At 39.6% G+C, this 27,102-nt stretch overlaps 1 protein-coding gene across 4 annotated transcripts in view; it reads left to right on the top strand.

Moving 5' to 3' along the window:
* The window catches only part of SCFD2 (sec1 family domain containing 2), a 409,841-nt gene that overhangs the window by 31,634 nt on the left and 351,105 nt on the right, over nt 1–27,102 (top strand). For all 4 annotated transcript variants that reach the window (XM_007180800.3, XM_007180802.3, XM_057547228.1 and 1 more), the window contains exon 3: nt 18,310–18,437. In XM_007180800.3, coding sequence (XP_007180862.2) covers nt 18,310–18,437 — 128 coding nt within the window. The remainder of the gene's footprint in view (nt 1–18,309; nt 18,438–27,102) is intronic.

Raw genomic sequence — 27,102 nt, forward strand, 5'->3', positions numbered from 1 at the left:
AGAGAGATTATTCTGAGCATTTTGAATTTAAATTGTTTCAGAAGCATGAAGCATAATTTTTTCTTTTTTTAAAAATTGAGGTATAGTTGAGGGGCTTCCCTGGTGGCGCAGTGGTTAAGAATCCGCCTGCCAATGCAGTGGACTCGGGTTCGAGCCCTGGTCCGGGAAGATCCCACATGCCGCAGAGCAGCGAAGCCCGTGCACCACAACTACTGAGCCTGCGGTCTAGGACCCGCAAGCCACAACTACTGAGCCCATGTGCCACAACTACTGAAGCCTGCACGCCTAGAGCCTGTGCTCTACAATAAGAGAAGCCACCATAATGAGAAGCCAGCGCACTGCAGCGAAGAGTAGCCCTCACTCACCGCAACTAGAGAAAGCCTGCACACAGCAACGAAGACCCAACACAGCCAAAAATAAATTAAAAAAAAAAAGTATAGTTGATTTACAATATTATATTAGTTTTATGTGTACAATGTAGTGATACAAAATTTTATAAATTATAACTCCCCTTAAAGTTATTATGAAATATTGGCTATATTCCCTGTGCTGTACAATATATCCTTGTATCTTATTTATTTTATACATAGTAGTTTGTACCTCTTAATCCACTAACTCTATCTTCGCCCTGACCCCCAAACTGGTAACCACTAATTTGTTCTCTATATCTGTGAGTCTGTTTCTGTTTTGTTATATTCATTCGTTTGCTTTACTTTTTAGATTCCACATATAAGTGGTAATGACATACAGTATTTCTCTTTCTCTGTCTTATTTCACTAAACATAATACCTTCCAGGTCTATCCATGTTGTTGTAAATGGCAGTATTTCATTCTTTTTATTATGGCTGAGTGGTGTTCAATTGTATATACTACATCCTCTTTATCCATTCATCTGTTGGCTATTTTAAATAATGCTGTTATAAACATTGGGGTGCATGTATCTTTTCGAATTAATGTTTTCATTTTCTTTGCTGTATACCCAGGAGTGGAATTGCTGGATCATATGGTAGTTCTGGTAGTTCTATTTTTAGTTTTTTAAGGACCCTCCATGGTGTTTTCTATAGTGGCTGTACCAATTTACATTCCCACCAACAGCATACTAGGGTTCCCTTTTCTGTACATCCTCATCAGCATTAGTTATGTTGAATAAAAGTGGCAAGAGTGGACATCCTTGTTTTGTTCCTGATCTTAGAGGAGATGCTTTCAGCTTTTCACCATTGAGAATGATGTTTGCTGTGGGTTTGTCATATATGGCTTTTATTATGTTGAGGTATGTTCCCTCTATGCCCATTTTCTGGAGAGTTTTTATCATAAATGGGTGTTGAATTTTGTCAGAAGCTTTTCCTGCATCTGTTGAGATGATCATCTGGTTTTTATTCTTCAATTTGTTGATGTGGTGTATCACACTGATTGATTTGCATATATTGAAGAATCCTTGCATCCCTGGGATAAATCCCACTTGATCATGGTGTATGATCTTTTTAATGTATTGTTGGATTTGGATTGCAGGTATTTTTTTTTTTTTTTTTCTGTTCAGCATCAGTGATTTCCACTACTCTGTCTTCCAGCCCACTGATCTGTCCTCTGTATCATTTAGTCTACAGTTGACTCCTTCCAGTGTATTTTTCATTTCAGTTATTGTATTCTTCATTTCTGTTTGGTTGTTTTTATATGTTTTCTAACTCTTTATTAAAAACTTCTAACTTTTTACTCTGTGCATCCATTTTTCTCCTGAGTTCTTTGGTCATTTCTACCAGCATTACCTTGAACTCTTTCTCAGGTAGATTGCCTATCTCCACCTCATTTTGTTCTTTCTTCTTCTGGGGTTTATCTTGTTCCTTCGTTTGGCATGTGTTCCTCTATCTCCTCATTTTGCCTAACTTGCTGTTTTTATTTCTGTGTATCTGGTATGTTGGTTATGTTTCCTGACCGTGGAGAAATGGCCCTTTGTAGGAGATGCCCTGTGTGTCCCAGCAGCACACTCCCCTCTCATCGCTAGAGCTATAAGCTCTAGTGGTGCCCCCTATGTTGGCTCCGTGGGTCCTTCTGTTCTAGTGGGCTGACTACTGTTGGTGGTCTGGTAGGCATAGCTAGCCCTGGTCCTGTTGGTTGCCAGGCTCTGCCTTGTGCAGAGGCTACTGGCCACTGGTTATTGGGGCCGGGTCATGGACGTCTGGCTGTGGAAATCTGGGGAGTCCCTGGGGTGGTGCTGGCCTGCAGATGGATGGGCCACGTTCTGCCGTGGCAGAAGTCCTGGGGCTGGTGTCTGCCCACTGGTGTGTGACGTTGGTCTCAGGGCTAGTTCTTGTCCTATGGTGGGTGGGGCGGAAGCTCCGGGGTCCTGGGGCTAGTGCCATCTCACTGGTGGGTGGAGCCATGTCTTGGCCCACTGGTGGGCGGGGCTGGGGCCCAGGGGATCCTGGGGTTGGTGTGCCTGCCCACTGGTGGATGAGGCTGGTCCTGAGGCTAGAGTGGGCTCTCTGGTGGGTGGGACCAGGCCCTGGTGCTAATAAGCTAGAGGGAGAATTTGAAAATGTTACTTGTCAGCACCAGATCGTTCCACCTGGGAGAACGATCTCCCCAAAATGGCTGCCTCTAGCATCCATATTCCCAGAGTGAGCTCCAGTTGTCTCCTGTCTCTCTGGGAGACTCCCCAGGATCAGCAGAATGTTCTGACCCTGGCTCCTTTCAAATTACTGCTGCTTCTCTGGGTCCCAGAGAGTGCGAGATTTTGTGTGCATCCTTTAAGTGTGGAGTCTCTATTTCCCACATCCTTCTGGGTCTCTCTAAAGCAAGCCTCACTAACCTTCAAAACCAAGTGTTCTGAGGGCTTGTCTTGGTGATGCTGGACCCCTAGGCAGTGGAGTCCGATGTGGGGAGCCCGTTGTGTGGAGCAAGGAGCCCGTTGCTTCTTGGGGAGAACCTCTGCAATTGTAATTATCCTCCCCCTTGTGGGTTCCCCACCCAGGGGCGTGGGTCTTGGCTATACCATGCCTCCACCCCTCCTACCTTTCTCATTGTGGTTCCTTCTTTATATCTTCAGTTGTAGAAGATCTTTTCTACTAGATTCTGGTCTTTCTCATCAATAATTGCTCTGTAAACAGTTGTAATTTTGGTGTGCCCATGAGAGGAGGTTAGCTCAGGGTCTTCCCACTTCACCACCTTGGCCAAGCTCCCAGTGTAATTTTTAACTTAGGAAGTGTTGTTAGCATTTAGGTGCTTGGTATTACTGAGATTTTTTCCTTGCATTTATTTAGAACAGTGTTTCCAAACTTTGTTAATTGAAGAGTACCTTATTCATATACTGATCTTTCAAAGCTACTTGATATTTTTCTTTGAATTGATTGATGCCTTAAAATTTTTTTTGCAAATTTTTTTTAACGTACAAAAGAGTGGCAACAATAGTACAAGAAACTACTTTTTTTCCCCCTTGAACCATTCGAGAATAATTTGCCTGTGCCCATCACTGTCAAATACTTTAGTGTGTATTTCTCTCAAAGGGATATTCTCCACTGTAATCTCAATCATGAAATTAACACTGTTGTACTACTACCATCTAACCCACAAATTTTGCCACTTATCTCAATAATATCCTTTATCAAAGCAAAAGGATATTGGTCAGAATCACACAATGCATTTAGTTGTCACGTCTCCTTAGTGTCCTTTATAACAGTTCATAAGTCTTTCCTTGATGTTCATGACCTTGACACTTTCGAAGAGTACAGGCCAGTTATTCTGTAGAATGTCCCTCAGTTTAGGTTTGTCTCATGTTTCCTCATAATTAGATTCAGATTATGCGTTTTTGGCCGTAGCATGCAAGCAGTGCTGTGTTCTTTTCATTGCATTCTGTCAGGTGGCACACAATTTAACTTTTTTTTTTTTTTTTTTTTAAGACTTTTTATAGCTACTTTTTATTTATTTATTTATTTATTTTTGGCTGTGTTGGGTCTTCGGTTCGTGCGAGGGCTTTCTCTGGTTACGGCAAGTGGGGGCCACTCTTCATCGCGGTGCGGGGACCGCTCTTCATCGCGGTGCGCGGGCCTTTCACTATCGCGGCCCCTCCCGTTGCGGGGCACAGGCTCCAGACGCGCAGGCTCAGTAGTTGTGGCTCACGGGCCTAGTTGCTCCGCGGCATGTGGGATCCTCCCAGACCAGGGCTCGAACCCGTGTCCCCTGCATTAGCAGGCAGATTCTCAACCACTGCGCCACCAGGGAAGCCCCACAATTTAACTTTGACCATTCATAGTGATAACTTTGATCACTTGATTAAAGGAGACATTTTGAGATTATGTAAATATCCTTTTCCTCATCAAACTTTAACCCACCGCTTTAGCATTTATTAGTATTTCTTGGCTGAATTATTTCCGTGATGGGTGTTTTTAATCGGGGATGTTTCAGACTTGTGTCCTTATAATCCCTTCATTTTGAGTTTTTACTCTGAATTCCTATCTCTTTTACTAACAGTGTAATTTTGGCTACAAAAATCTAGAAGAAAACCTGAAGATTCCTTTTTACTCTGTTCCTTAGGAATGGATCTTTGTGAAGTGGTTCTCAGATTTTTGGATTTCAAGGAGCAGAGAAATTCAACAACATAAAGCTCCATACTTTTATTAATCATGTGAAGTCCTCTAGTTTTTCCACACAACACACACACAGAAGATTATTTATCTTACAGTACTGAAAACACTTTAATTCAAATAATTTAGCTTTATGAGAAACTCTACCTCATCCTCATTATCAGCAAACATAGTATGCTTGCTGTGCAAATGCAACTTCAAAATAGGTTCTCTTTTCTAGCCCCTAAACAGATGGTGACCCCTAAACCACCCTTATAGAAAGAACTATTATATATTCTTCTCTCCTCAGATTTACATCCTTATTAACACTTTAGCAAGGTTTTGTATTTCTAAGGTACCAAGGGACATGGTACAAAATGCCTTAACAAAATACGTGGGAGTTAAGATGGTAAATAATAGGAGCAACATAAATTCATATTCCACCTGAACCAACAAGACTATAATAATTTCAACAAATCAAGTTTTCTCGACTTAGTGTCTTTGAAACCTCACACTTATATGTGTAAGGTACAGTGGTGTCACCCGGGGTGAATAGAGTAATAGATTCTGGAATCACTGTATGATAATAGAATAATAGGGTGTGCTGATTTTGAAATTATCCTTCCTCATGGAGTGGAGTGATACAAAGGGTAAAGTGAACAGATTGAGTTTGTTTCTAAGAGCCTCTATAAAACTGTCACTAACTCTTTATCTTAGAGTTTCTTTACACGTGAACTAATCCGCAACTTTCCAAGTCTTGAGTTCAAGCCAAAACACACAGATGTAATCCAGCCTAGAGTAGAGTTCCCCAGTGGAGCAAGCACTGGCCTTCGGAATGGGTCATGGAACTCAAAATATAGCCTTCAGAGTCAGAAAAATGTTCATGGAGGGCATGTGTATTTGGTTTTTTAAGTAATCTAATTGTGTTAGTAATTTAAAGTCTTCATATTGAGTTAATCTGTTTATGCATTAGGAATCCATGTGTAAAACAGTCTTTATTTTATTGTTTGGTATGAGGAAATTATGAATAAGTTTGTATCGATTATGGTTATTATCATTAATGAGCTGGTAGAGAGTAGGAATAAAATATGTTTATCTGTACTGAGATGAAGTTCAGTTTCCCATATTATTTTATATGATTGTCAAATAGTTTATGTGTTATGTTCCTGTGCATTTTTTAAGAGGTTTTGTAGGCCTATTGCTGTGCTGAGTGAAGGCATCATATTGAAGGAAGAAATGATGAGTATTCTTTGGAAAGAGAGGAAACTTTGATTATATATCATGTGGAGATTGTTCCTTTATTACTATGAACATTATAAAGCTTGTGTGCAATTGTTTATCCTGGATTTAAACAGTGTTTTATCCTGCACTGTGTTTAGTTTCTTAACACATGGTTATGATCTCTGCAGTGTAAAGTCATTCTAGTGCATTTATGATGTGAAACCAGTCACACCAGTAGATTTCTATTAGCTATAGCTTGATAGAGAAGGCACATGCATTTTTTAGAACATTTAAAATTTTTGAATACCAAACTAAAAGTATGTAGTTCACAAGATTATTATGCTAATTGAAAGTTGATAACAGATAATACATTTATTCATGCTTTTAAAATGACAGGGACTTCCCTGTTGGCGCAGTGGTTAAGAATCCGCCTGCGAAAGCAGGGGACATGGGTTCAAGCCCTGGTCCGGGAAGATCCCACATGCTGCGGAGCAACTAAGCCTGTGCTCCACAACTACTGAGCCTGTGCTCTAGAGCCCACAAGCCACAGCTACTGAGCCCACGCGCCTAGAGCCTGCACTCTGCAACAGGAGAAGCCACCACAATGAGAAGCCCGTGCACTGCAACAAAGAGTAGCCCCCGCTCGCCACAACTAGAGAAAGCCCGTGTGCAGCAACGAAGACCCAGCGCAGCCATAAACAAACAAATAAACAAATAAATAAATAAAATGCCAGCTCTTTCCTCAGGTAGAACAGTACAAGGTAAATTTGCATGGTACTTTATTCTTAAGTGAATATCCTGAGCAAATAATGAAAATCACTTTCCTAAGAGATATATAGGATCGATGAGACTTGGGGAGTAGATATAAGTGACTTGATCATATATTGGAGCTGCATCAGGGTTCCTGCTTTTTCCATTCTACTCTGCTCCTTCCCTGAAATGTACTTCAAAGCAATATTGAATTTAACATTTTGGAGGGATCTTATCTTTTTCAGCAATGTATTTGGTAGTTATGGGAACATTCTTTAACAAATGGGACAGTGGCTACAATACCTCCTTAAAACAATCTCTTCCTTTCAGTTGAACCAGAAAGGCCGATTGTGTTGATGTGGGTTTTTTGGGGTCCTAGAACAGCTTCTGTGCAATTTTTGTTTTCTACTCATTATTGTAGTATAGTGGCTTTTCCACCAAAACTTTGTGACCTTGAACAAGGTACTTAATTTCTCACCGTCACAGTTTTCTTTTCTGTAAAAGAGAAAGTACAGTGGATGATTTCTAAGGAACCTTTGATTTGAATTCCTTTTATTTTATGATCTTCATGTGCTGTGTTTGGAAAATAAACTTCAGAACATGAATTACGTGAGGGGAGTGGTTTTATGTCTGTTTTGTTCACTAATGTATCCCCAGTCCCAAGAATAGGGCCTGGTGCAAAGTAAGCACTCATATTTGTTGAAAAAAAATGAACAAAACCCAACAGAAGAAACTTCAATAGGAAGAAATAAATGGATTATATTTAAAAATTAAATTTTATCTGCATACTTTGAAAGGATTATAGTTTTAATGTCCATCTTGGGGAGTTATTTTTGTAAGACTGGCTATTTATACATACATTTAACTGCAAGTAATAGTAAATCTGATTCTAACCCTGTCCTGGTAAAATCCTTTGGTGGCTTTCCGTTGCCCTTTGAGTAAAGAGTAAAACTTTAACTCATTTTAGAAAGCTTTCTTAGATCTGCACCTTGCTTATTTTTTCAGCCTTCACCTTCCCCATCTTTTCCTGCCACCTCCTCCCCTTCCCTCCTATGTGCTCACATTCTTGGCTGCAGCTACACTAAACTTCTTTAGGTCCTCAGTGTCCTGCTTTTCCACCTTTTGGCCATCCCACGTGTTACTCTCTTCCTCTCCTCATCTTTTATTTCCTATAACAGCTCTTAGTGCATTAGCTTATAACTAGTGGTTTAGTGTCTGTTCTCCCCAGCTGGACTTTGGAGGCTTTCTGAGAGAAGGTTTGTGCCTGACTTGTTCACCCTTGTGCACTGTTACACCTTCAGTGACTGGCACAGCCCATGGCCCACGGGGTGTTGATGGTCTGAGTGCACTGCCACCCATGGGCACAGGATGCTGACATTCTGATAAAGCCAGAATATTTCTGTCCTTAATGCCCTGCGACCAGTTTCCTCCCAGTTCATTAAAATAAATTCGACTTAACAATACCTAATTTGAGCTAGTGACGAATGTTTAAAACAGGGCAAGTGGGATTTGGAATAGGAAGTGCCACGTTAGCCAGAGTGGTCAAGGAGGGAAGCCTTGAGCTGTCCTGACAATAGAACTGACATTGGTAGGTGCTCAATAAATATTTGGTAAATGAATGAGACCTAATCAATGAACATCTAGAGGAAGAGGGTTCTAGGCAAAGGGAATAGCCAATAAAAAGGCCCTGAGTTGGGAACCTGCTATGACCCATTCAAGGGGCTGAAATCTGGCCAGTGAGGCTGAGGCCTAATGGATGAAGCTGAGAAGGTGAGAAGCTGAGAGATGAAGATGTAGATATAGAAATGCACCAAAGTATATAGGCTTGTTGGCCAAAATAAGGAACTTAGATTTCAGTGTAATAGTAGTAGGAAACATGGAAGGGTTTTGAGCAGGGGAATGATATGATGTGATAGCTTTAGGAATTCACCCTAGTCCAAGCCATCAAGTCTTGCCTTCACGGTGCAATAGCCTCTTGCCCAGTCCTTAGATCCATTCTCTAAAATGGGGCCAGAGTGATTTTTTAATAATGCAAATCTGATGAGGTCAGTCTGTTGCTGAAGACCCTTCAGTTGCCCTTGAAAAAATGTTTACCATCCCTAATGTGGGTTACCAGGCCTTGGATAATTTGACGTATGCTGAGGGCAGTGTCAGTCTAGATGTTCATGTTCCATTCATACTTTTTTTCATTTCCTTGGAAAGGTCTCAAGTTCTCTTCTCAGAACCCCTGCCCATGATGCTACTCTTACCTAGACTGATCTTACTCCATTCTTTAACTGGCTAATTCCTGCTCATTTTTCAGGCCTCACTGTCACATCCTCAGCTACCCTCTGACCTCCACTCTCACACCCAGACCAGGTTCGGTGTTCTACTCTCTCCCTGGGCTTCCTTTCTCTGCTTTTGTCACCCAGTCTCCAGGCACATGCTCAGTTCCAGCCTCCCTGCTGGATTGCTAGCTCCGAGAGGACAGGGCACTGGAGGCTGCTCACAGCTGTGGCGGCAGCACCTCTGTGAGTGCCCAGCCTGCAGGAAGTGCTCATATTCTGAGAGAAAGAATCAACAAAGAACTGCTTTCCAGTGCCAAGGGTCTACTTCAGTATCCTCTGTGTTTAGCTGTTTTCTGTTGAGATGAAGGCTAACGGATAATTTTGTTTACGATGAGGTAATTGTTTTAAAAAGTAGTCAAGAGGAGAGATGACTGTTGAAACCTCTGTGAATAATTTAATTAACAAAACTGCCTTCACAGCTCATTAAGCTCACCACTGATGGAAGCCATTATAACCTGCTGTGAAAAACTATGACTCAGATGGCTCTCTGTTTAAAATTAGTTGAAAATGGTTATTTGGTTGTTTTTGTTGTTGTTGTATCACTGTATTTCTGTTGGAATACTGTGACTGTTATTGCATATTGTGTGAGTAAGCTTAGCTTCCTGTGCATGCCATGGAGAAACCATTTCTCTGAGTTTAGTCATAAGATAATGGTGTGTCTTCACATTTTACCCTCAGTCTCTTAATTGCATGCCTTCCATTTGATTGAAGTAGCACCATGATTCAACATTTAGCCACCTTTAAAAAATTAATACTGTCTTTTTTTTTTTTTTAAAGATTTATTTATTTTTATTGATTAATTGATTGATTGATTGCTATGTTGGGTCTTCGTTTCTGTGCTAGGGCTTTCTCCAGTTGTGGCAAGCGGGGGCCACTCTTCATCACGGTGCGCGGGCCTCTCACTGTCACGGCCTCTCTTGTTGCGGAGCACAGGCTCCAGACGCGCAGGCTCAGTAATTGTGGCTCACGGGCCCAGCCGCTCCGCGGCATGTGGGATCTTCCCAGACCAGGGCTCGAACCCGTGTCCCCTGCATTAGCAGGCAGACTCTCAACCACTGCGCCACCAGGGAAGCCCAATACTGTCTTTTTTATATTTTATTTGATGATGAATATTTCCTGTTAGTTTCTAGCAGACTGCATTTGACATTGCATACATGCCAAACCAAGACAGCTTCTAAGATTTCATTCATAATTGAGTAATTCTGGTGAATGAAAAGTCAGGAATTAACTGAAAGGACCATATCTTCCTGTACAGAAGTCTCCTGAGATTTAACAAAGCTAATTCTAGCAGGTTATTATTATGTGTATATTGCTGGCCTGTAGTCTTCTTCAAACATGACAATTTGTCATAATAGTTTGACTTTTAAGGATATAAGATAATCAGTTTATTAAAAAAGGACATAAATTCAGTATGTATTTGACATCTTATGTAGTTACTGACAATATAGAAACTAACCACATTTCATAGTAATAAAATGGATTTTTTTCATAGGATGAATATTCTACTTTTATATTATATCTTCCAAGGGATCTATTGAAACAAGTTGTATTCCAGTAGCTACAGTGAAATAAAGTTTATCTCGTTGGAAAACTTAACTTTAAAAACAGAGAAAAGGGTAGAAAATTGTTTAAAATATTCCGTAAGCTGTTGGGATTATTCTTTTGTTAACTCTCTTTCTTACTACCACTGGACTTGTGAAAAAGAAAAAGGGTTGTAATAAAAGAAGTAACAGCATAGGATATTCCCCTATCTTTCACTGAGTGTTACAAAATTAATCAAATTCATACACGTGAACTTGGAGTACCATGCATAAGGGAAACCATATGAATATAGCTTGTTAAGGACCCAAGGAATCTCAGGAGTTAGCATTCTAGTTTGAGCCTTTGTTTACAGAATAGTGTAGAATCATGGTTAATAGTTGGATTTTGGAGTTCACAGGGACCTGGGTTCAAATCCTTATCTACTGGCTATGTGATTTGGATAAATTATTTTATCTCTTTAAGACTCAGCTTTCTCACCTTTTAATGGGGCAATGATTCTTATCCTGGAGGGTTATTGATCAATGAGATAATATAGTCATATTGCCTATGACATAGTGAGTTCTCAATAAATAAAAATAATATCATTAATAATATTTATAAGGAGATGTAAAGCCCCAGAAAGTAAACTGAATTACCCAAGGTCACAGAAACAGCCCCTGGCACTTTGAGTGTTAGTTCCTATCTCTAAATCTTCCTTCCTTTATTGTTAACAATAGGCTATGTTAGGCAAGTGGCTTCATTTTGTCTCAGTTTTATCAGTGGTAGAGTAGCTAGCGGCTATTTCTCCTTCTTTCTTTCCCAAGGAGATAGTGAACATCAAATAAGAGCTAATAATATACCTCAGGACAATTTAGACTTTAGTTTTTTGTCAGTTCAGTTATATAAATGATATATATGGAGAATGATTTAAAATTCAGCGAAGTCTTCTTAGAAACATTTAAAGAAGAAAGTTGACTAAAAGTGGGACATGATTGGCCTTGTGTCACAAGTGACTGTCAATGGCTAATGGTGACCCACAAGGAGAGTAGTATGATATTGTTTAAAACAAAAAATGTACAAAATCTCGAGAGCAAGCTTGACCTGCTTATGAGTTAATGTGAATCTACTTTACTCTTCACTCTGTCCCATTCTATCAGTTGTGGGCCCACATGTGACTTTAAAGGGAGAATAGAGGATGTATTAAAAATTGGGAAAGAAAGCCAACATGAAAAGCTTACAATAACTGATATTATAAATAATGGATTCTCCCTGATGACTTGCATAATACAAACATGGCATGGTATAGTAGAAAGATTACTGGCTCAGAGCCAGTTACTTGGGAATGAGTCCTGGTTTTGCCATTTATAGGTTGAGTGTAGTTACATAAGTCAGTTGGCTTCTCTGAGGCTCCTTATTTAATTAATTAATTAATTAATTAATTTATTTGGCTGCATTGGGTCTTCGTTGCTGTGTGCAGGCTTTCTCTATTTGTGGCGAGCAGGAGCTACTCTTCGTTGCGGTATGCAGGCTTCTCATTGCAATGGCTTCTTTTGTTGCAGAGCGGGCTTCAGTAGTTGTGGCTCGCGGGCTCTAGAGCGCAGGCTCAGTAGTTGTGGCTCACGGGCTTAGTTGCTCTGCTGCATGTGAGATCTCCTGGACCAGGGCTCGAACCCATGTCCACTGCATTGGCAGGCGGATTCTTAACCACTTTGCCACCAGGGAAGTCCCTCTGAGGCTCTTTAAATTGGGGCAGTGATATTGGCTTAGCTCATGAGGTGAGGATCACGTGAGACCTAAGAACTTGTTTTGTTAATTCTGAAATGCTTCTAAAGTGGAATGTAGTGATGGTATTTAACAGTATTTTTTAATATTATATTTTATTTACCTTTGAAAACTCTTCCTTAAGTAAGCCATGAAAAAAAGAAATTGTTTTTGGGTGGGCCGAATTATTAAAAAGATGTTGTCCAGCTGTTCCTGAATTTAAGAGAAAAGACTAAAAGACTAAGCAAGATGAAGTAGGTTTACAGTAGAGCACAGAGTTTAGATTAGGTATAAATAGTATCTAATAGCAATTTGATTTGTTTGAAGCTGTAGTGTTTTTCTCAGGCATATTATAAAATTTTTTTTAGATGCCTTCAAAAACTAGAAATAGATTTACATCTGTTTGTGTTGGGTTAGGTAGCATCCTGCTGAAGATGTAAAGATGATTAACGTTACTTCTGTTGTTCAATTCTACCCCAAAAGTTGTACATCCACTTTATAAGTCAGTCTGGAAATATTTATAGAACCTGAACTCCTCATAAAAGTAACAGTTGTAGTTTTAAAATGTCTTGTAGTGTGCAGTCTACAGAATTTCGGTATTAAATTGATGAGGTAAGAAGCTGGCACCAAAGTCATTGCTTAAAAATCTTTGTACAAAAAACTCTAACTCCCTGTAGCTTTGATTCTCTAAGTAATCTGTAGTAAAGTTTCTTATTTTATTCCTGAAAATCAGAATTCTTCACATCAAACTGTCTTATGTAGGGCAATTGCTTGAGTCGGACTTACTATGTTTCATTATGAATTCTGCATTATATATTGTTGACCTTTTCATATTAGAAAATGAACCTACTGACAGTGGTTATCCATAGGTGTATGTAAGTATGTGGAAGAGACTAATGTACTTCTAAAACAGGCTTCCTTCTATATATCTTATGAAAAGATCCTGACCACTGATTTTTTAAAAAATTTAATTGACCTATAGTTGATTTACAATGTTGTTAATTTCTGCTGTATAGCAAAGGGACTCAGTTATATATCTATATATACATTCTTTTTCATTATGGTTTATTATAGGATATTGAGTATAGTTCCCTGTGCTACACAGTAGGACTGTGCTATACAGTGTTGTTTATCCATTATATATAACAGTTTGCATCTGCTAATCCCAAACTCCCAGTCCATCCCTTCCCCATCCCCCTCCCCTTGGGAACCACAAGTCTGTTCTCTATGTCTGCTTGTTATTTTTTCCTAGAAATCTTAGTGATTTATTTTATTAAAAATTTTTTTTATTGGGGTATAGTTGCTTTACAATGTTGTGTTACTGTCTGCTGTCTGTTGACCATGGATCTTTTTATTACTACTACTGCTGCTGCTGCTGCTGTGTTTATCGGGCACTTATTATGTGCCAGACATTGTCCTAGGTCTTTAGTTACACTAGCATATTCATTTCTCATAACAACCCACTGAATAAGTACCATTACCATCCACAGACAACAGAGGAAGAGACATGTATAGACAGGTTAATTAACTCCGCCAGGGTCAGAGAGCCAGCAAGTGGGAGAGCCAGAACCCTTCGTGGTTGGGTTCCAGAACCGATGCTTCTACCAGTCTACAGTGCTGCTACCACTAGTGCACTACACTGACCCTTTTGTGATAGCCCTCTGTGTATTGCTTATTCCCTCATTAGGAAACTAGTTTGGAGAGGATAGAGAATTATATAAAATATACTGTCGTAATTATGGTGTGAATTTCAATGAACTTTCCCTGACTTATAAAATTGGACCTCATGTGTCCAAGTTTCACATGATTTCATGTGAAACTTCAGTAGTGTGAAATGTTTATTGGATCAACTTTTATGAGGATATTAGAGAAAGGCAGTGATTAACTCCTGCACTAAACTCAGATGCAGACATAGGAGTACATGTGTAAGCCACCAAGCAGCAGTAAGAATGACTTAGTGAAGAAGTGGGCGCAGGACACAGCAGAGCTGCCGGTAAGTATGACTTTGATCTTCTTCAGTGACGATTATTCAGAGAACCAGAATTAGTCCATGAATGTTAGCTTGGTAAACTTTAAATGACCATGTGTAATGTGGGGGTATATGTTCAGAAAACTGTTTTGCAGAGAAAGTAGACATTAGCAACTGTCATATCTAGACAATCAGAATTGTTTATATCGACAAAGCAATTTTCATGACCCGGCTCCACATCGGTGTCAGAGACCATGTAAACTATATGTTTCTTCTTAATGTTTTAATAGAAAAGAACCTGAGAGTACAAGCCCCAGGTGACTTCAGTATACATGAACAAATCGAGATTGTATGAAAAACATACTCAATATAATTAAGTGGATTCATTTAATATATTACAAACCCTTGAGCATATTGAATTTTAAGACAGTATCTTTCACAGCAATAGTAATAATAGTAACAACCACCAGCACCACACAACTCCTTACATTTACTGTGAATCAGGAGAGTGCTTTATGTGCATTATCTTATTTAACCCTCAACCACCCTGTGAGGTAGTCACTGTGTTACTTCCATCTCACAGATGAGAAAACAGAGGAAAAGAGCGGATTAGTTACATGCATGGGGTTATGCAACTAGCAAGCATTGTTTGTTCATTCAGTATTTGTTGAGTGTACCTATGACGGGCCTGGCACTATTCTAGGTAGTGGGGAATTAGCAATGAGTATAAAAAAATCTCTGCTTTCATAGAAGGACTTTACCTTCCATAAGGGAGCTAGACAAGAGACAGAGAAACATGGAAACAGAATGAATCAGATGGTAATACAAATTATGCAGGACAGTAAAACCGTGTGAGGGGGAAGGGTGTGCTGGAATAAGTTGCTGGGGTGGGCTGTCGTCACTCTTACACGGGTGGTGAGGGTGACATCTCAGCAGACACCTGAAGAGAGAGAGGGATGTTGGTAGGAAGAGCATTCCTAGCAAAGGAGGGAAAGAGGTCCCTGTGCTTGGAGTGCCTGCGGAGGCTCAAAGGGGCCATGGAGCTGCTGTGGGTGAAGGGAGAACGGTGGGATTTGAACTCAGATTTATCTGACCCCAGAGCCCATATTTTAACCATTACAGTAGTCTGATGGGGCAACTACAGCATTAGCTGACCTACTGTGATCTTGGAGACACTGTATTATTCTCATGGAAAAGAGGGCGGTCGTAAAGTTCTACTCTAGAGGTTCTGTATGTAGAGTTGAGAGTATAGAAGAAATCCCTGTGGCTTGGGGTGCTTTGGAGAATAAAAGTAGGGAATGATTGTAGACCATAAATTTGGGAAACTGGGAGGAGTATACCTCCCCTGCTCAAAATTCCTCAGTGGTTCTCCATTGCCTTCAGAGCTTTAGAGAAATTAAGTAACTCTCCCAAAGCACCATAGCAAATAGACCTAGCTTTAAAAAGAATTTTTTTTTCTTATCGTAGTATAGTTGATTTACAATATTGTGTTAGTTTCAGATGTACAGCAAAGTAATTCAGTTATATATATATATATTTTTTTCAGATTATTTTCCATTATAAATTATTACAAGTTGTTGAATGTTGTTCCCTGTGCTATACGTAAATCCTTGTAGCTTATCTATTTTATATATAGTGGTGTGTATCTGTTAATCCCATAGTCCTATTTTATCTCTCCCCCTCTTCCCTTTCCCCTTTGGTAACCGTAAGTTTGTTTTCTATGTTGGTGAATCTGTTTCTGTTTTGTAAATAGACTCATTTGTATTATTTTTTAGATTCCACTTATAAGTATAGACCTAGTTTTGAGTGATGATGAAGACTTTGCTCATGACTGCTGAACTATGCTACCCTTCTCAGAAAGTGAAATCAATCTCATGTTCCTTGGCTACTCATCACTTACAGACTGAAGTCAACAAGCCTTGGCAAGGAAGGCAGGGCCCTCCTAGAGCAGCTCCCACCATCTCCTTTACACTTACTTCTACTGCCCCTCCCCTTCCACCTTAGCGTGGAGCAACTTTGCTTACATGTCTGCCTCTTCTTCCAGGCAGAAACTTCATTGGAAGTTTTTGCTCTGTTTTGTTCTATATTCCAACCACGGAGAATAGGGCTTGGCATGCAGTTACCTGCTCATTTAAATTAAACTTAGAGGGGCTTCCCTGGTGGTGCAGTGGTTGAGAATCTGCCTGCCAATGCAGGGGACACGGGTTCGAGCCCTGGTCTGGGAAGATCCCACATGCCGCGGAGCAACTAGGCCCGTGAGCCACAACTACTGAGCCTGCGCATCTGGACCCTGTGCTCCGCAACAAGAGAGGCCTTTTATTATTTATAAAAATAAATAAATAATAAATAAATAAAAAAAATTAAACTTAGAATATTAATTTTAATGTTAATGATGACAGTTTTGGTCAGATCAAAACAAGTGGAATATGTTGAGCAGTGATGTTAGTTCACGCAGAAAAAATAGATGATAATAACCTTTCATTAAATAGTAGTTGTTTTTATTATGTGTCAGACATTAAACTCAGTGTGAAATACATCATTCCATCATTCCAAATCAAATTCAAACGTGAAAGATAAACCTTATTAGGTATAATTTTAGAACAAAATATCTTATTAGATACAACTTTTAAGATAAAACTTTAAAAAAATGTATTAATTTTCAAACTATTGCTAACTGGATAGTAGGAGGTGTTTCTGGAGCTTTAAGTGGAGGAAAATGTCCTTAGAAAGGGAAAGAAGTCATCTTTGTTTCTTTTTTTTTTTTTTTTAACTTTGGGTTTACTTATTTATTTATTTATGGCTGTGTTGGGTCTTCGTTTCTGTGCGAGGGCTTTCTCTAGTTGCGGCAGGTGGGGGCCACTCTTCATTGCGGTGCGCGGGCCTCTCACTATTGCGGCCTCTCTTGTTGTGGAGCACAGGCTCCAGACGCGCAGGCTCAGTAATTGTGGCTCACGGGCCCAGTTGCTCCGCGGCATGTGGGATCTTCCCAGACCAGGGCTCGAACCCGTGTCCCCTGCATTGGCAGGCAGATTCTCAACCACTGCACCACCAAGGAAGCCCTCATCTTTGTTTCTTTGTACTCAGTTTTTTTTAAAAAAATTTTATTTATTTATTTTTGCTGCGTTGGGTCTTCATTGCTTCGCGCGGGCTTTCTCTAGTTGTGGTGAGCGGGGGCTACTCTTCCTTGTGGTGCGAGGGCTTCTCACTGCAGCAGCTTCTTTTGTTGCGGAGCACGGGCTCTAGGCGCACGGGCCTCAGTAGCCGTGGCCCACGGGCTCTAGAGCGCAGGCTCAGTAGTTGTGGCGCACGGGCTTAGTTGCTCCACGGTATGTGGGATCCTCCCCGGCCAGGGCTCAAACCCGCGTCCCCTGCGTTGGCAGGCGGATTCGGAACCACTGTACCACCAGAAGCCCCCTGTACTCAGTTTTTAAAACGTTGCTACAAATGTGTATACTTGGCTACATGCAGAGGTCTTCCGGAAAGAACACTGTACTCATTTATAATGAGGATGTGGCACGTTGGGTGAGACAGAGGGCTGTTGGAGAAGTGAGCCCAGATGAGACCCTGCATAATGCCCTGCTTTGGGCTCTTATCAACGGTTAATTGTAAGAGCTTTGTCAGTGCTGTCCTTCCAACCCAAGGCCCAAAGTGGGCTACTTAAGGCCATCGTTTCATAGCCTAATTCCTGATTGTCATTCACTAGGAAATCTACTTGTTAGGAATTCTGTTGAGTAATTTTTGAATAGGAATTCTCATTTCTGATTGCCTTCTGTTTCTCAGACAAGTATATTACCTGAAATTTATATGCTTGTAATCACTGATACATCATTTTTGGACATGTATTTAATTTTGGTTTGCATAACATTTATATGTTACTCTAGCAATGTTCAGTTATACTCTGAAATACTTTTAAGTGAAAATTCTCAAAAAAAAATGTCATACAGTTTTCCCATACTTCTCATAGCACAGTATGCCCCCCCCCCCCTTTTGGGTGGCTTGATTTTATTGTTTCCTTAATTTCTCAGTATTTTGTGCTGATTAGAATGGGTTAGATGTTCTTTATTTCATCCTAATACTTAGAACTGTCAGTGGGAAGGACTACATTAGTACTCAAAAAAGATGCTTAAGAAATTATTTTGCTGGCCGCCCTTTCCATTATCCAGTAGAAATTTACCCTAAAGCTCTTTCTGTGGTTTTATTGCAGTGACCCGGCAGCCAGAGCCCTGTGGGAAGCATTATTGAACACCAAGCACAAAGAGGCAGTGATGGAAGTCCGGAGACATCTAGTGGAAGCAGCAAGCAGAGAAAACCTGCCAATCAAGATGAGTATGGGTAAGTTATCCACTTACCCACAGGCAGTGACCACCGGCTCTGAGGAAGTTCATTTAAGTCTGCTCTGATGTGTGGGCCAACCTAGCCAGCATGGCATCTAGGTAAAAGTATTGAAGACATTTGTAAACTGATGAAAGAGTAGGGAAGGAATTTGTACACATGCCCTCGGGGCTCAACCGTGAGCTCTTTTCTTAGACTCAGCTTTGGGAAGTCCAGCAGAGTCCTTGCTTACAAGGCATCATGCTGTTAGTTATTTGATCTAGAACTCTCAAAATTGGTCTGAACTTCCTCCCCTTCATTCTGTCCCACTCCTACTCCCCTACCCCTACCTCCGCACTTACTGTGGAGAAGTGATCTCTTATTAGTTTAGACTTGACGAATGAATGACTGCTGACAAATCAGTTGAGGAGATGGACATGTTCTGTCCTGGCCTCTCACCCTTAGAGTGGTCTGCCGATTGTCTGGTCACATCAGTGTTACCCCTTCTTCACCACAGTATGAAATGCCCAATTTTTCTCATTTCTCATTTTTTTTTCACATGGAGCTTTGTCCTTAGTATTAGAAAAATGGGGCTGCAATGGAATTTACATTTTAAATGGCTTTTTTCTTTGGATTAAAAAGTCAGAGAACTAATGTTTTTATTTGAGAAAAGGAATCTGGGGTTTTACCCTTTTTAAATTAACTAATTTTATTAGTATGGAAATATTTAAATATGGATATTGAATCTGGTTTTAATAGGTAGAATTTATTTCTGGAAACTTGTAAAAGTTTATTTCTCTATTTAAAAAATAAGGTTTCTCTTATAATCTGCTCTTAGGTATCCAGTAAATATTAGTACATTTTACTAGATGGGTAAATTTTTCTTGCTGAGATTTCTCACCCAAGTTCTTGATTACTAATGAGTACAAAAAAAAACAAACTGTCAAGTTGAAATAGAAGAACAAAATTTTGCAAGTAAAAGAATGTGGATGAACCTAGAAGTAAAAAAATTAGAGGGTCATAATATGAACAAAAATCATAACTTTCAGTGGCTTAGGTGATTATATATGAGGGCTTTAAGGAACATGAAGGATGATAAGAAAAGTGAAAATAACTAACATTTACTGAGCACGTATGATGTGCCAGGTTTTCTTCTAACTCTTTACATGTGTTATTTCCTCTTCACTGTAATTCTGAGACGGGTACTATGAGCACCCCATTTTTCAGATAAAGAAGCTGGAATAGAGAAATATTAAGTTGCCCAAGCCCATACATCTGATAAGGAGTAGGACTGGAATTCAAATCTAGACATTCTAATGTGAGAGAATATGCTTTTTATTTATAAAATTATCCTAACTTCATACAACCAATGCCAGAGTCCTACATGTTGTTTTTTTTTTTTTTTTAAACTTTGGGTTTATTTTATTTATTTATTTATTTATTTATGGCTGTGTTGGGTCTTCGTTTCTGTGTGAGGGCTTTCTCTAGTTGCGGTGAGCGGGGGCCACTCTTCATCCCGTTGCGCGGGCCTCTCACTATCGCGGCCTCTCTTGTTGCGGAGCACAGGCTCCAGACGCGCAGGCTCAGTAGTTGTGGCTCACGGGCCTAGTTGCTCCGCGGCATGTGGGATCTTCCCAGACCAGGGCTCGAACCCGTGTCCTCTGCATTGGCAGGCAGACTCTCAACCACTGCGCCACCAGGGAAGCCCCCTACATGTTGTTTTGAAGTAGAAATAAAGTTGTTTCTTTAAGATCATCCTGGCGTTTGACTATAATTCTTGTATCTTTCTCTCCTTCCTCCCTCGCTCCCCTCTTTCTTTCTTTCTTCCTTTCCTTTCCTTTTTTCTTTCCTTTTCTCTTCTTTTCACAGTTATAGGTACACATTAATAACATATGTTTACCTAAAATATTTCCTTATCTGTGAGTATGTTGAAATAAGAACTAATTCACATCATGAATAGAGAAAAGTAGGAATGCGCAAAGGGTCTGGGTGATAAGGTTAATTTATATTGCATTTCAGTGATAAAACCTTATGATGCTATCACAGAGCATAAATCAGTTTTTATTGCTCAATCAATGCAGGACTCTTGAAAGATCAAAACACTTTGCATTTCTAAAGCTCTGTATCTTTTAAAAATAATCAGAGCCAGGAAAAAAAAAAAAAAAAGCGGGTAGCCCCATAAGGAATTCAATTTAAATATTTGAGTTTTCTGTCAACCAAAAAAATTTTAGATAAGATGGTTTGATTTATCCCCAAGCTCCAGACATGGGGGAGGGTGAGGAGAGGAAAAAAAAAAAAGGAAAGAATCAGACAATTGTTAGCCAGCTTTGTTGTAAGAAGGACCAAAAAAGATTGGCCCAAATCTTATTCTATCTGTGTGCCAACTATAATTTAGTAAAAGATAACACACTGTGGCTATGCATTTCTGCTTCATATCACTGGTCAGAATTTCTGGTGTGTCTCATTTCCATATATCAACAGATACATAACTATGAACAGTAAGGAAAAGGGCTGGAATTTAAACATAATAAAACATTGATATTTGAAATCTGCTTATCATTAAAAAAAGAAAAATCATGCTCTGATATCCTAGATGGCTGGAATGCTTTTTCTAGCAGCATTTAAAGCTATGAAATGTCCTTTAAACTATGCACTGTTCTCTGAACCCCTGCTGTAAATTCTACTGAAGTACACATTTTTCTGACTGTGATAGAGGCTTCTGGTATTTTTGAGACATTAAACAGATATTTTAATTCTAGATTGAAGACTTTTCTTATATTTAAATTCACTGGGAGGGATCCCATTATTGAAGCCTCAGCTCTTAAATATAAAATTTCTCAGCAAAAGGTAAGTTAATATTAAAACATCATGAGCACCAAGAGAAATAAACATCATTCTCTTAGGGGAAAAAAGTTGAATTGCCAAAAGAAAGAAAACAATTCATTTTATCATTTCACATATAAACATATGCCTTCTTTCCAAGAGATTGTTATGAAATTGTCAGTTAACTAAACATATATGTTACAGAAAAGTGATTTTTTAAAACATTGTAAACTGAATTGTATTTTTCCCACTGGCTTTTCATCATGGAAAATGTATTCTGAAAGTAAAAAACAAATGGACTCTAAGAAACCCATTTGTTTGGACCCAAAATGTTCACTCACAGAGGAGGATGCCCATCTCATTCTCTCCATTTACAGAGAATCTGTTCCTCTGGCCTGACACTGTGGTTGGGGGATCTTCACCAGTTTTCCCATAGCTCTTTGCAGAGCGGCTATATTTAATGGCTGGCAGAAAGAGCCTATTAGGGCTAAAATGAAACAGATCTCTTTATGACACTGTTCTTTGTTCTGCAGCCAGATTTCTTGAAAAAGTATTCTATGCTCAGCGCCTGTTTCTTTATTATTTTCTTGCTTATTAATCTAGTGTAGTCTGGCTTCTGGTACTTTTTTGCTGAGAAGTCCTCTGGGCTACTAAGTATAAGGGCATTTTTCTCAGCCCTCATTCTTCTTCATTTCTTTGCGATATTCACTACCAGATTGTTGCCACTTTCTTGTACATCTCTCTCTGTTTTCTGGGACTTCCAGCTCTCTTGATTGTGATGGAGTGCAAAGTCAGTTACACATGGAGGTGAATCACAGTTCTGCTGCTTATTAGCCAAATTTCAATTTATTTATCCATAAAAATGGGGAAACTATTTCCTGGAATTTTGAAGGAGAAAGAAAGCTCTGAGCAGAGTGAAGATTATGATTATCAAGCAAACTGGAGTTGGTGTGCTGCAGTTATATTCTATCTGTGGGGAAATCTATGTGGGAAACTATATTATAAGAGGGTTGTTTGATGAGAGTAAAATCAAAACAAACAAATCAAATTAGATGATTTCCCCCTTTCTTTCTTGGAAATGTACCAATTCATTCTTTCCACTTAAGTTGTCTTTTTCTAGTCTTTATGCTGAATATTTCCCTTTTGATAACACATTCTTTCTTTAAGCAGAATTCTAAATAGTTTTTCCATTTTCAGCTTAGTTATTACCTCTTCCCTGACTCTGTTCACCCCCCAAATCACCTTCTGTATTTGGGATTCCCAAGCCTCTGTGGTCACACTTTTACAGGAAAATCTCTTGAGCTACGTTTCCAGATGATGATCTGATCCATTGTGTTGTGAAGCTTCTGAATTTACTCTCCTTGTTTTGTGGCACTGGAGTGTTAGCTCCATATAATCACCATCAGTTTCTCCCTTCCAAATTAAATGTGATGAGTTTTTTCAACCATTTGTGAAAAGACTAGCCTTTAACCAACACATTTTCTAGTTCTGAGCCACTGACAAAGTTCTAGTTTGTTAATGTCCGTCCTAAAATGTGATGTCCAGAGCTGAGTAAAGATGTGTTGTTCTTTGCCTCTTTTTGGACACCATACTTCTCTTAATGAAGTCCCAGATGAAATTAGTGCTTTTGCTTCCCACCAATGCCACACCCACTACCATTTCCTACTTTTAGAATTTAGCAGTACTGGCTTTGAAAAAGAGCAATAAATCAAAACACTAAAATTTTATTCGACGTATACTTTTTTCAGCATTATTGAGAGTACTCTGCTTCCTACTATTGGTATTGAGTTCATCCAGTTCTGTGTTTTGATCACATTTATATCTTTTGCCTTCATTATGGAGAATTTTGTTTGGGATTAAGGGGAACATGCATGCATACACGTCCATGTGTGCGTGCGTGTGTGAACTGGGTGTGGAGATTGTGAAACGTTGCAAAATGGATAGGTTAAAACCTAATAAGACTAACGTACGATTTGATATATGGTAATTGATAAGAGATAAGAAAATCTGGATGCCTCATAGGGAACGTACACTGTTGAACTCTCACATATCCTTGTCTTCATGTATTAGCTCTTGCCACAGTTTGGGGAATGAGGAAAGGAATTGACTTTTATTGGATAGCTACTTTGTTTCAGGCATTATAACAAGTTTACATAGTTTGTTTCATTTAATCCTCCCAGTAGTCTTGTCAATTTGGTACTCTTCCCCCCTCCCACCCGCCCCAGATCTCAACCCACCCTTCTGCTCTGTGGTGCTGGGGCTGGCACTGTGCAGACCACATTCTGCTCTTCAGCTGGCTTCCTGGTGGGCTACACTGATAAGGGGTGCCAGAGGGAAACTGCAGGGCTGGAAGGGGAAGAAGCAACTTGCCTCTTTCCGCCTGCTGCCTGTGCATTTTGCTTCTGCTTGTCAGTGTCATGCCAGCAGCACTTCTTCACCCGAGCAGTGGCAGGTCCTTCCTGTGGGAGCAACTGAATCCAGTTTGCAGTTCTTCCAATACTTGCAGAACCAGATTCATGGCACCCCCTCCTCAGAGGTACCAGCCTAGCCGAGTAGCACTCCGTTCTCAAGAGGTATAATTCCAGCCTCTGTGTTTCTTCCATCCTACTGGTGGTAGCTGCTTCCAACAGTTGCTGCCTGCATGATACCTTGGAGTTCTCTTTTTGCCTTTCAGTTACCCAGTTAACAATTCTCTATGTTAAATTTTCTCTGCTCAAATAACTGGTGTATATTTTCTACCTTCTACCTGGGCCCTGACTGATAGTCTTATAGCAAGTAAGCCAGGATACAACCCGGGTCTGTCTGACTTCTGTATCAGGAATCAAACTACTGGGGGTGGGAGGAGTGGCTACAGAGCCACAAACACAGATATGGTTGTGCCATTCCTCTGTCTAAAACCCCTTGATGGTTCCCCATTGCCTGAAGATAGTGTCCCAACTCCTTAGCATGCTATTTTAGAAATCTTTCTGACTTCTAGCCTCATGCTTCACCCATCCACTCAAATTGCTTTTCTTCCCTACTCCCCATTCCTCAGCAGGAACTTCTGTAGATCCAGATCTTTGTTGTTTTCGCCTGAAATATTCTCGTTTGATTGTCCCTCCAGATCCCCTGCACCCTTCTCTGCCTGTGCTTCTGGAGGCTAACCGTTATGGACTGCCTCAGCACGCTTTTCTGCGCTTGGCCTCTCAGTTCGGTTTGGCCAATGGGAGGCATGGGCAGGAGATTTAGAGGGTGGGGGGGAGGGTATGGTTAGGGTACTGTGTGCCTGGCTTCATCCCTGCCAGGATGCAATTGGTTGCTTCCCTCTACCCTTCCCTTGTTGGTTTTCCTTAACACTCCTGATTTCCCTTAGCCTAACTTCTTAGAAATTCCTGTTGTTATGTTTGCCTTATTTTTCCTGTTAGAGTGCCATCTTTTTCCTGCTGGGACCTTGACTAATATAACCACTCACTTTACACTACGTGCTTTTGCACACACGCATGCACACACACACACACTTTCCTGTCAAACCCACCTTATTTTTCATGATCTAATACAAACGTCACTTTCTCTGTGGAACCATATCTAATTCCCCTTTAACCTTCTTCCTACACCCTCCTCAGCAAGCTGCATTGATTGCTCTGGCTTCTGAGGACCCACAGCTCTTTCTCTTATTCCTCTTAGTGCTCTGTCTTAGCAGTTACCACAGTGCAAAATAGTTAAATGTCTGTGGATCCAAAACTTTGCTAGACAGTGTCCATTTCATATTCTCCATTGGCTGTTTGGCTTGGTATGTAGTGTGTGGCTTAGTACTTGCCGCTTGAATGAATGGATTGCCTGATGCATGTGGAGGAGTAGTAGAGGGACAGTGTGTATTTCTACTTTCAGTTACATGCATTAATATTTCTATTTACAACTTTCCTTTATGATATTTCTCGTTCCTCCTGATGTGTTGTAGCATCTGATCATGTCTTCTTTCTTGATGCTTTTCCCTTGGTCTTCATGTCACTCTGCTCTTCTGGTTATCTTCCTCTTTCCGATAATTGTTTTATGCTTTTTTTTCCCTTAATTCTAGTTTCCTGGAAGACTGTAGATATTTTTGTATCCCCTGTTGTGCCTTGCACATAGATACTTGGTTAATAATTGCTACTGATCTTAAAGCCTTACCCTACTTCTCTCCTCCCTCCAAAAAAAGAATGCTCATTTCATTCTCCAGGCTTTTAAAATTCTCCCCCAACATTTTCTCCATCATATCTCGCATCCCCTGTCATTCTTTCTAAAAGATGACATCTTCTATCCCTATCGGTACTGTTTTTGTTCATACTTTCTATTATAGCAGTTACCACCAGACCCTGAGTAGTTGGGGCTGAGAATTCTTATCTGTGCTTCTTAGTATTGTCCACACCTAACACAAGACCTTGAAGTTACTATATACTCAGTAAGTGTTTATGGAATGAATAAATAATTTCTTGAATTAATACTGTCAGTTGGTATTTGTTACGTATTTATTTAATGGATTGCTTTTTCTATCTCCCTCCTATGGAATCCAAGAGTGACACTGATTTCGAACGTCAATTCTCAAACTTTTTGGTCTCAGAACCCCTTTACATTGTTAAAAGCTATTGAGGGGAATTCCCTGGTGGTCCAGTGGTTAGGAGTCAGCACTTTCACTGCTGGGGGCCCAGGTTCAATCCCTGGTCAGGGAACTAAGATCCTGCAAGGCATGTGGTGCGACCAAAAAAAAAAAAAAAGCTATTGGGGTTCACAACAACCTATGAACAACAAAAAAAGAAACTATGTGGACACCAAGAGCTTTTGTTTATGTGGAGTATATCTATTGATACACGTGAGATAGAAAGAAAATATCACGTCAGGAATTCAAGCAGGGAAAATTTTTAAAATATTAATTAATATAAAAATATAATAAACCTATTATATGTTAATGTAACATATTTTTGTGAAAAATGACTATATTTTCTCAAATAAAATAATGTAGGGAAAGAGTGGTACCACTTTACATTTTTGCACATTTCTAACGTCTGGTTTAATAGAAGACAGCTGTACTCTCATATCTGCTTCTTCATTCAATCTGTTGTGATATATTATTTTGGATAAAGTATATAAAGAAAAGCTGGCCTTACAAAGATACGTAGTTGAAAAAGGGAGGAGTATTTTAATAACTTTCCAGAAAATTGCAGATATTCTTTGATACTACACCAGGTTTACAAGAGGTAATTTCTTACAGGTTAATTGCAGTGTGGAATATGAAACCATATTGCTGAATTTTCCATACTCTGGTACATTAAAACCCATTGGTGTCTCTTGCACTTTGAGTGGCTCTTTTATGCACATATTATTTTATAGCATTGTACATTAGTCACTTGGACAATATTGGTTCTTTAAATTATGCAGATTTTCGAAATGTTGACATATATTATTACAATATAACAAAGCCACATTTGTCAATATCACCACTGATATCATTAGAAAATCTTTAAGTATTAGAAATGTAAAGATATAGGGGCAGATACAAGTTTTCCAAAATTATAATTTCACATGAAAACTTGAGTTTCGATATTGACAATACAAACTGTTAATTGTTTTCCTTGAAGTGACAGACTCACTTCATTTACTTGTTGGAAAAAGTGTGTGAAGAACCATACTTTTTCAGTTGTCTTTTCAGTACAAATTTTATGCCATTAAAACAGTGTGAACAACAGTTCACAACTCAAGTAATCACATCAGTGCTTTTCCTTGATTGAGGTAATGGTTGCACTGATACTTTGGTTTGCCCCAGAAGTGCTTTTTGTGTATTTCCCATTTCTTTACACAGAATATTGATGTTTTCTTAAGGGTTGAGATTTGATAAAATTAGTAACATTTG

Source organism: Balaenoptera acutorostrata, chromosome 5 (assembly GCF_949987535.1).
Source record: "Balaenoptera acutorostrata chromosome 5, mBalAcu1.1, whole genome shotgun sequence".
NCBI lineage: Eukaryota > Metazoa > Chordata > Mammalia > Artiodactyla > Balaenopteridae > Balaenoptera > Balaenoptera acutorostrata.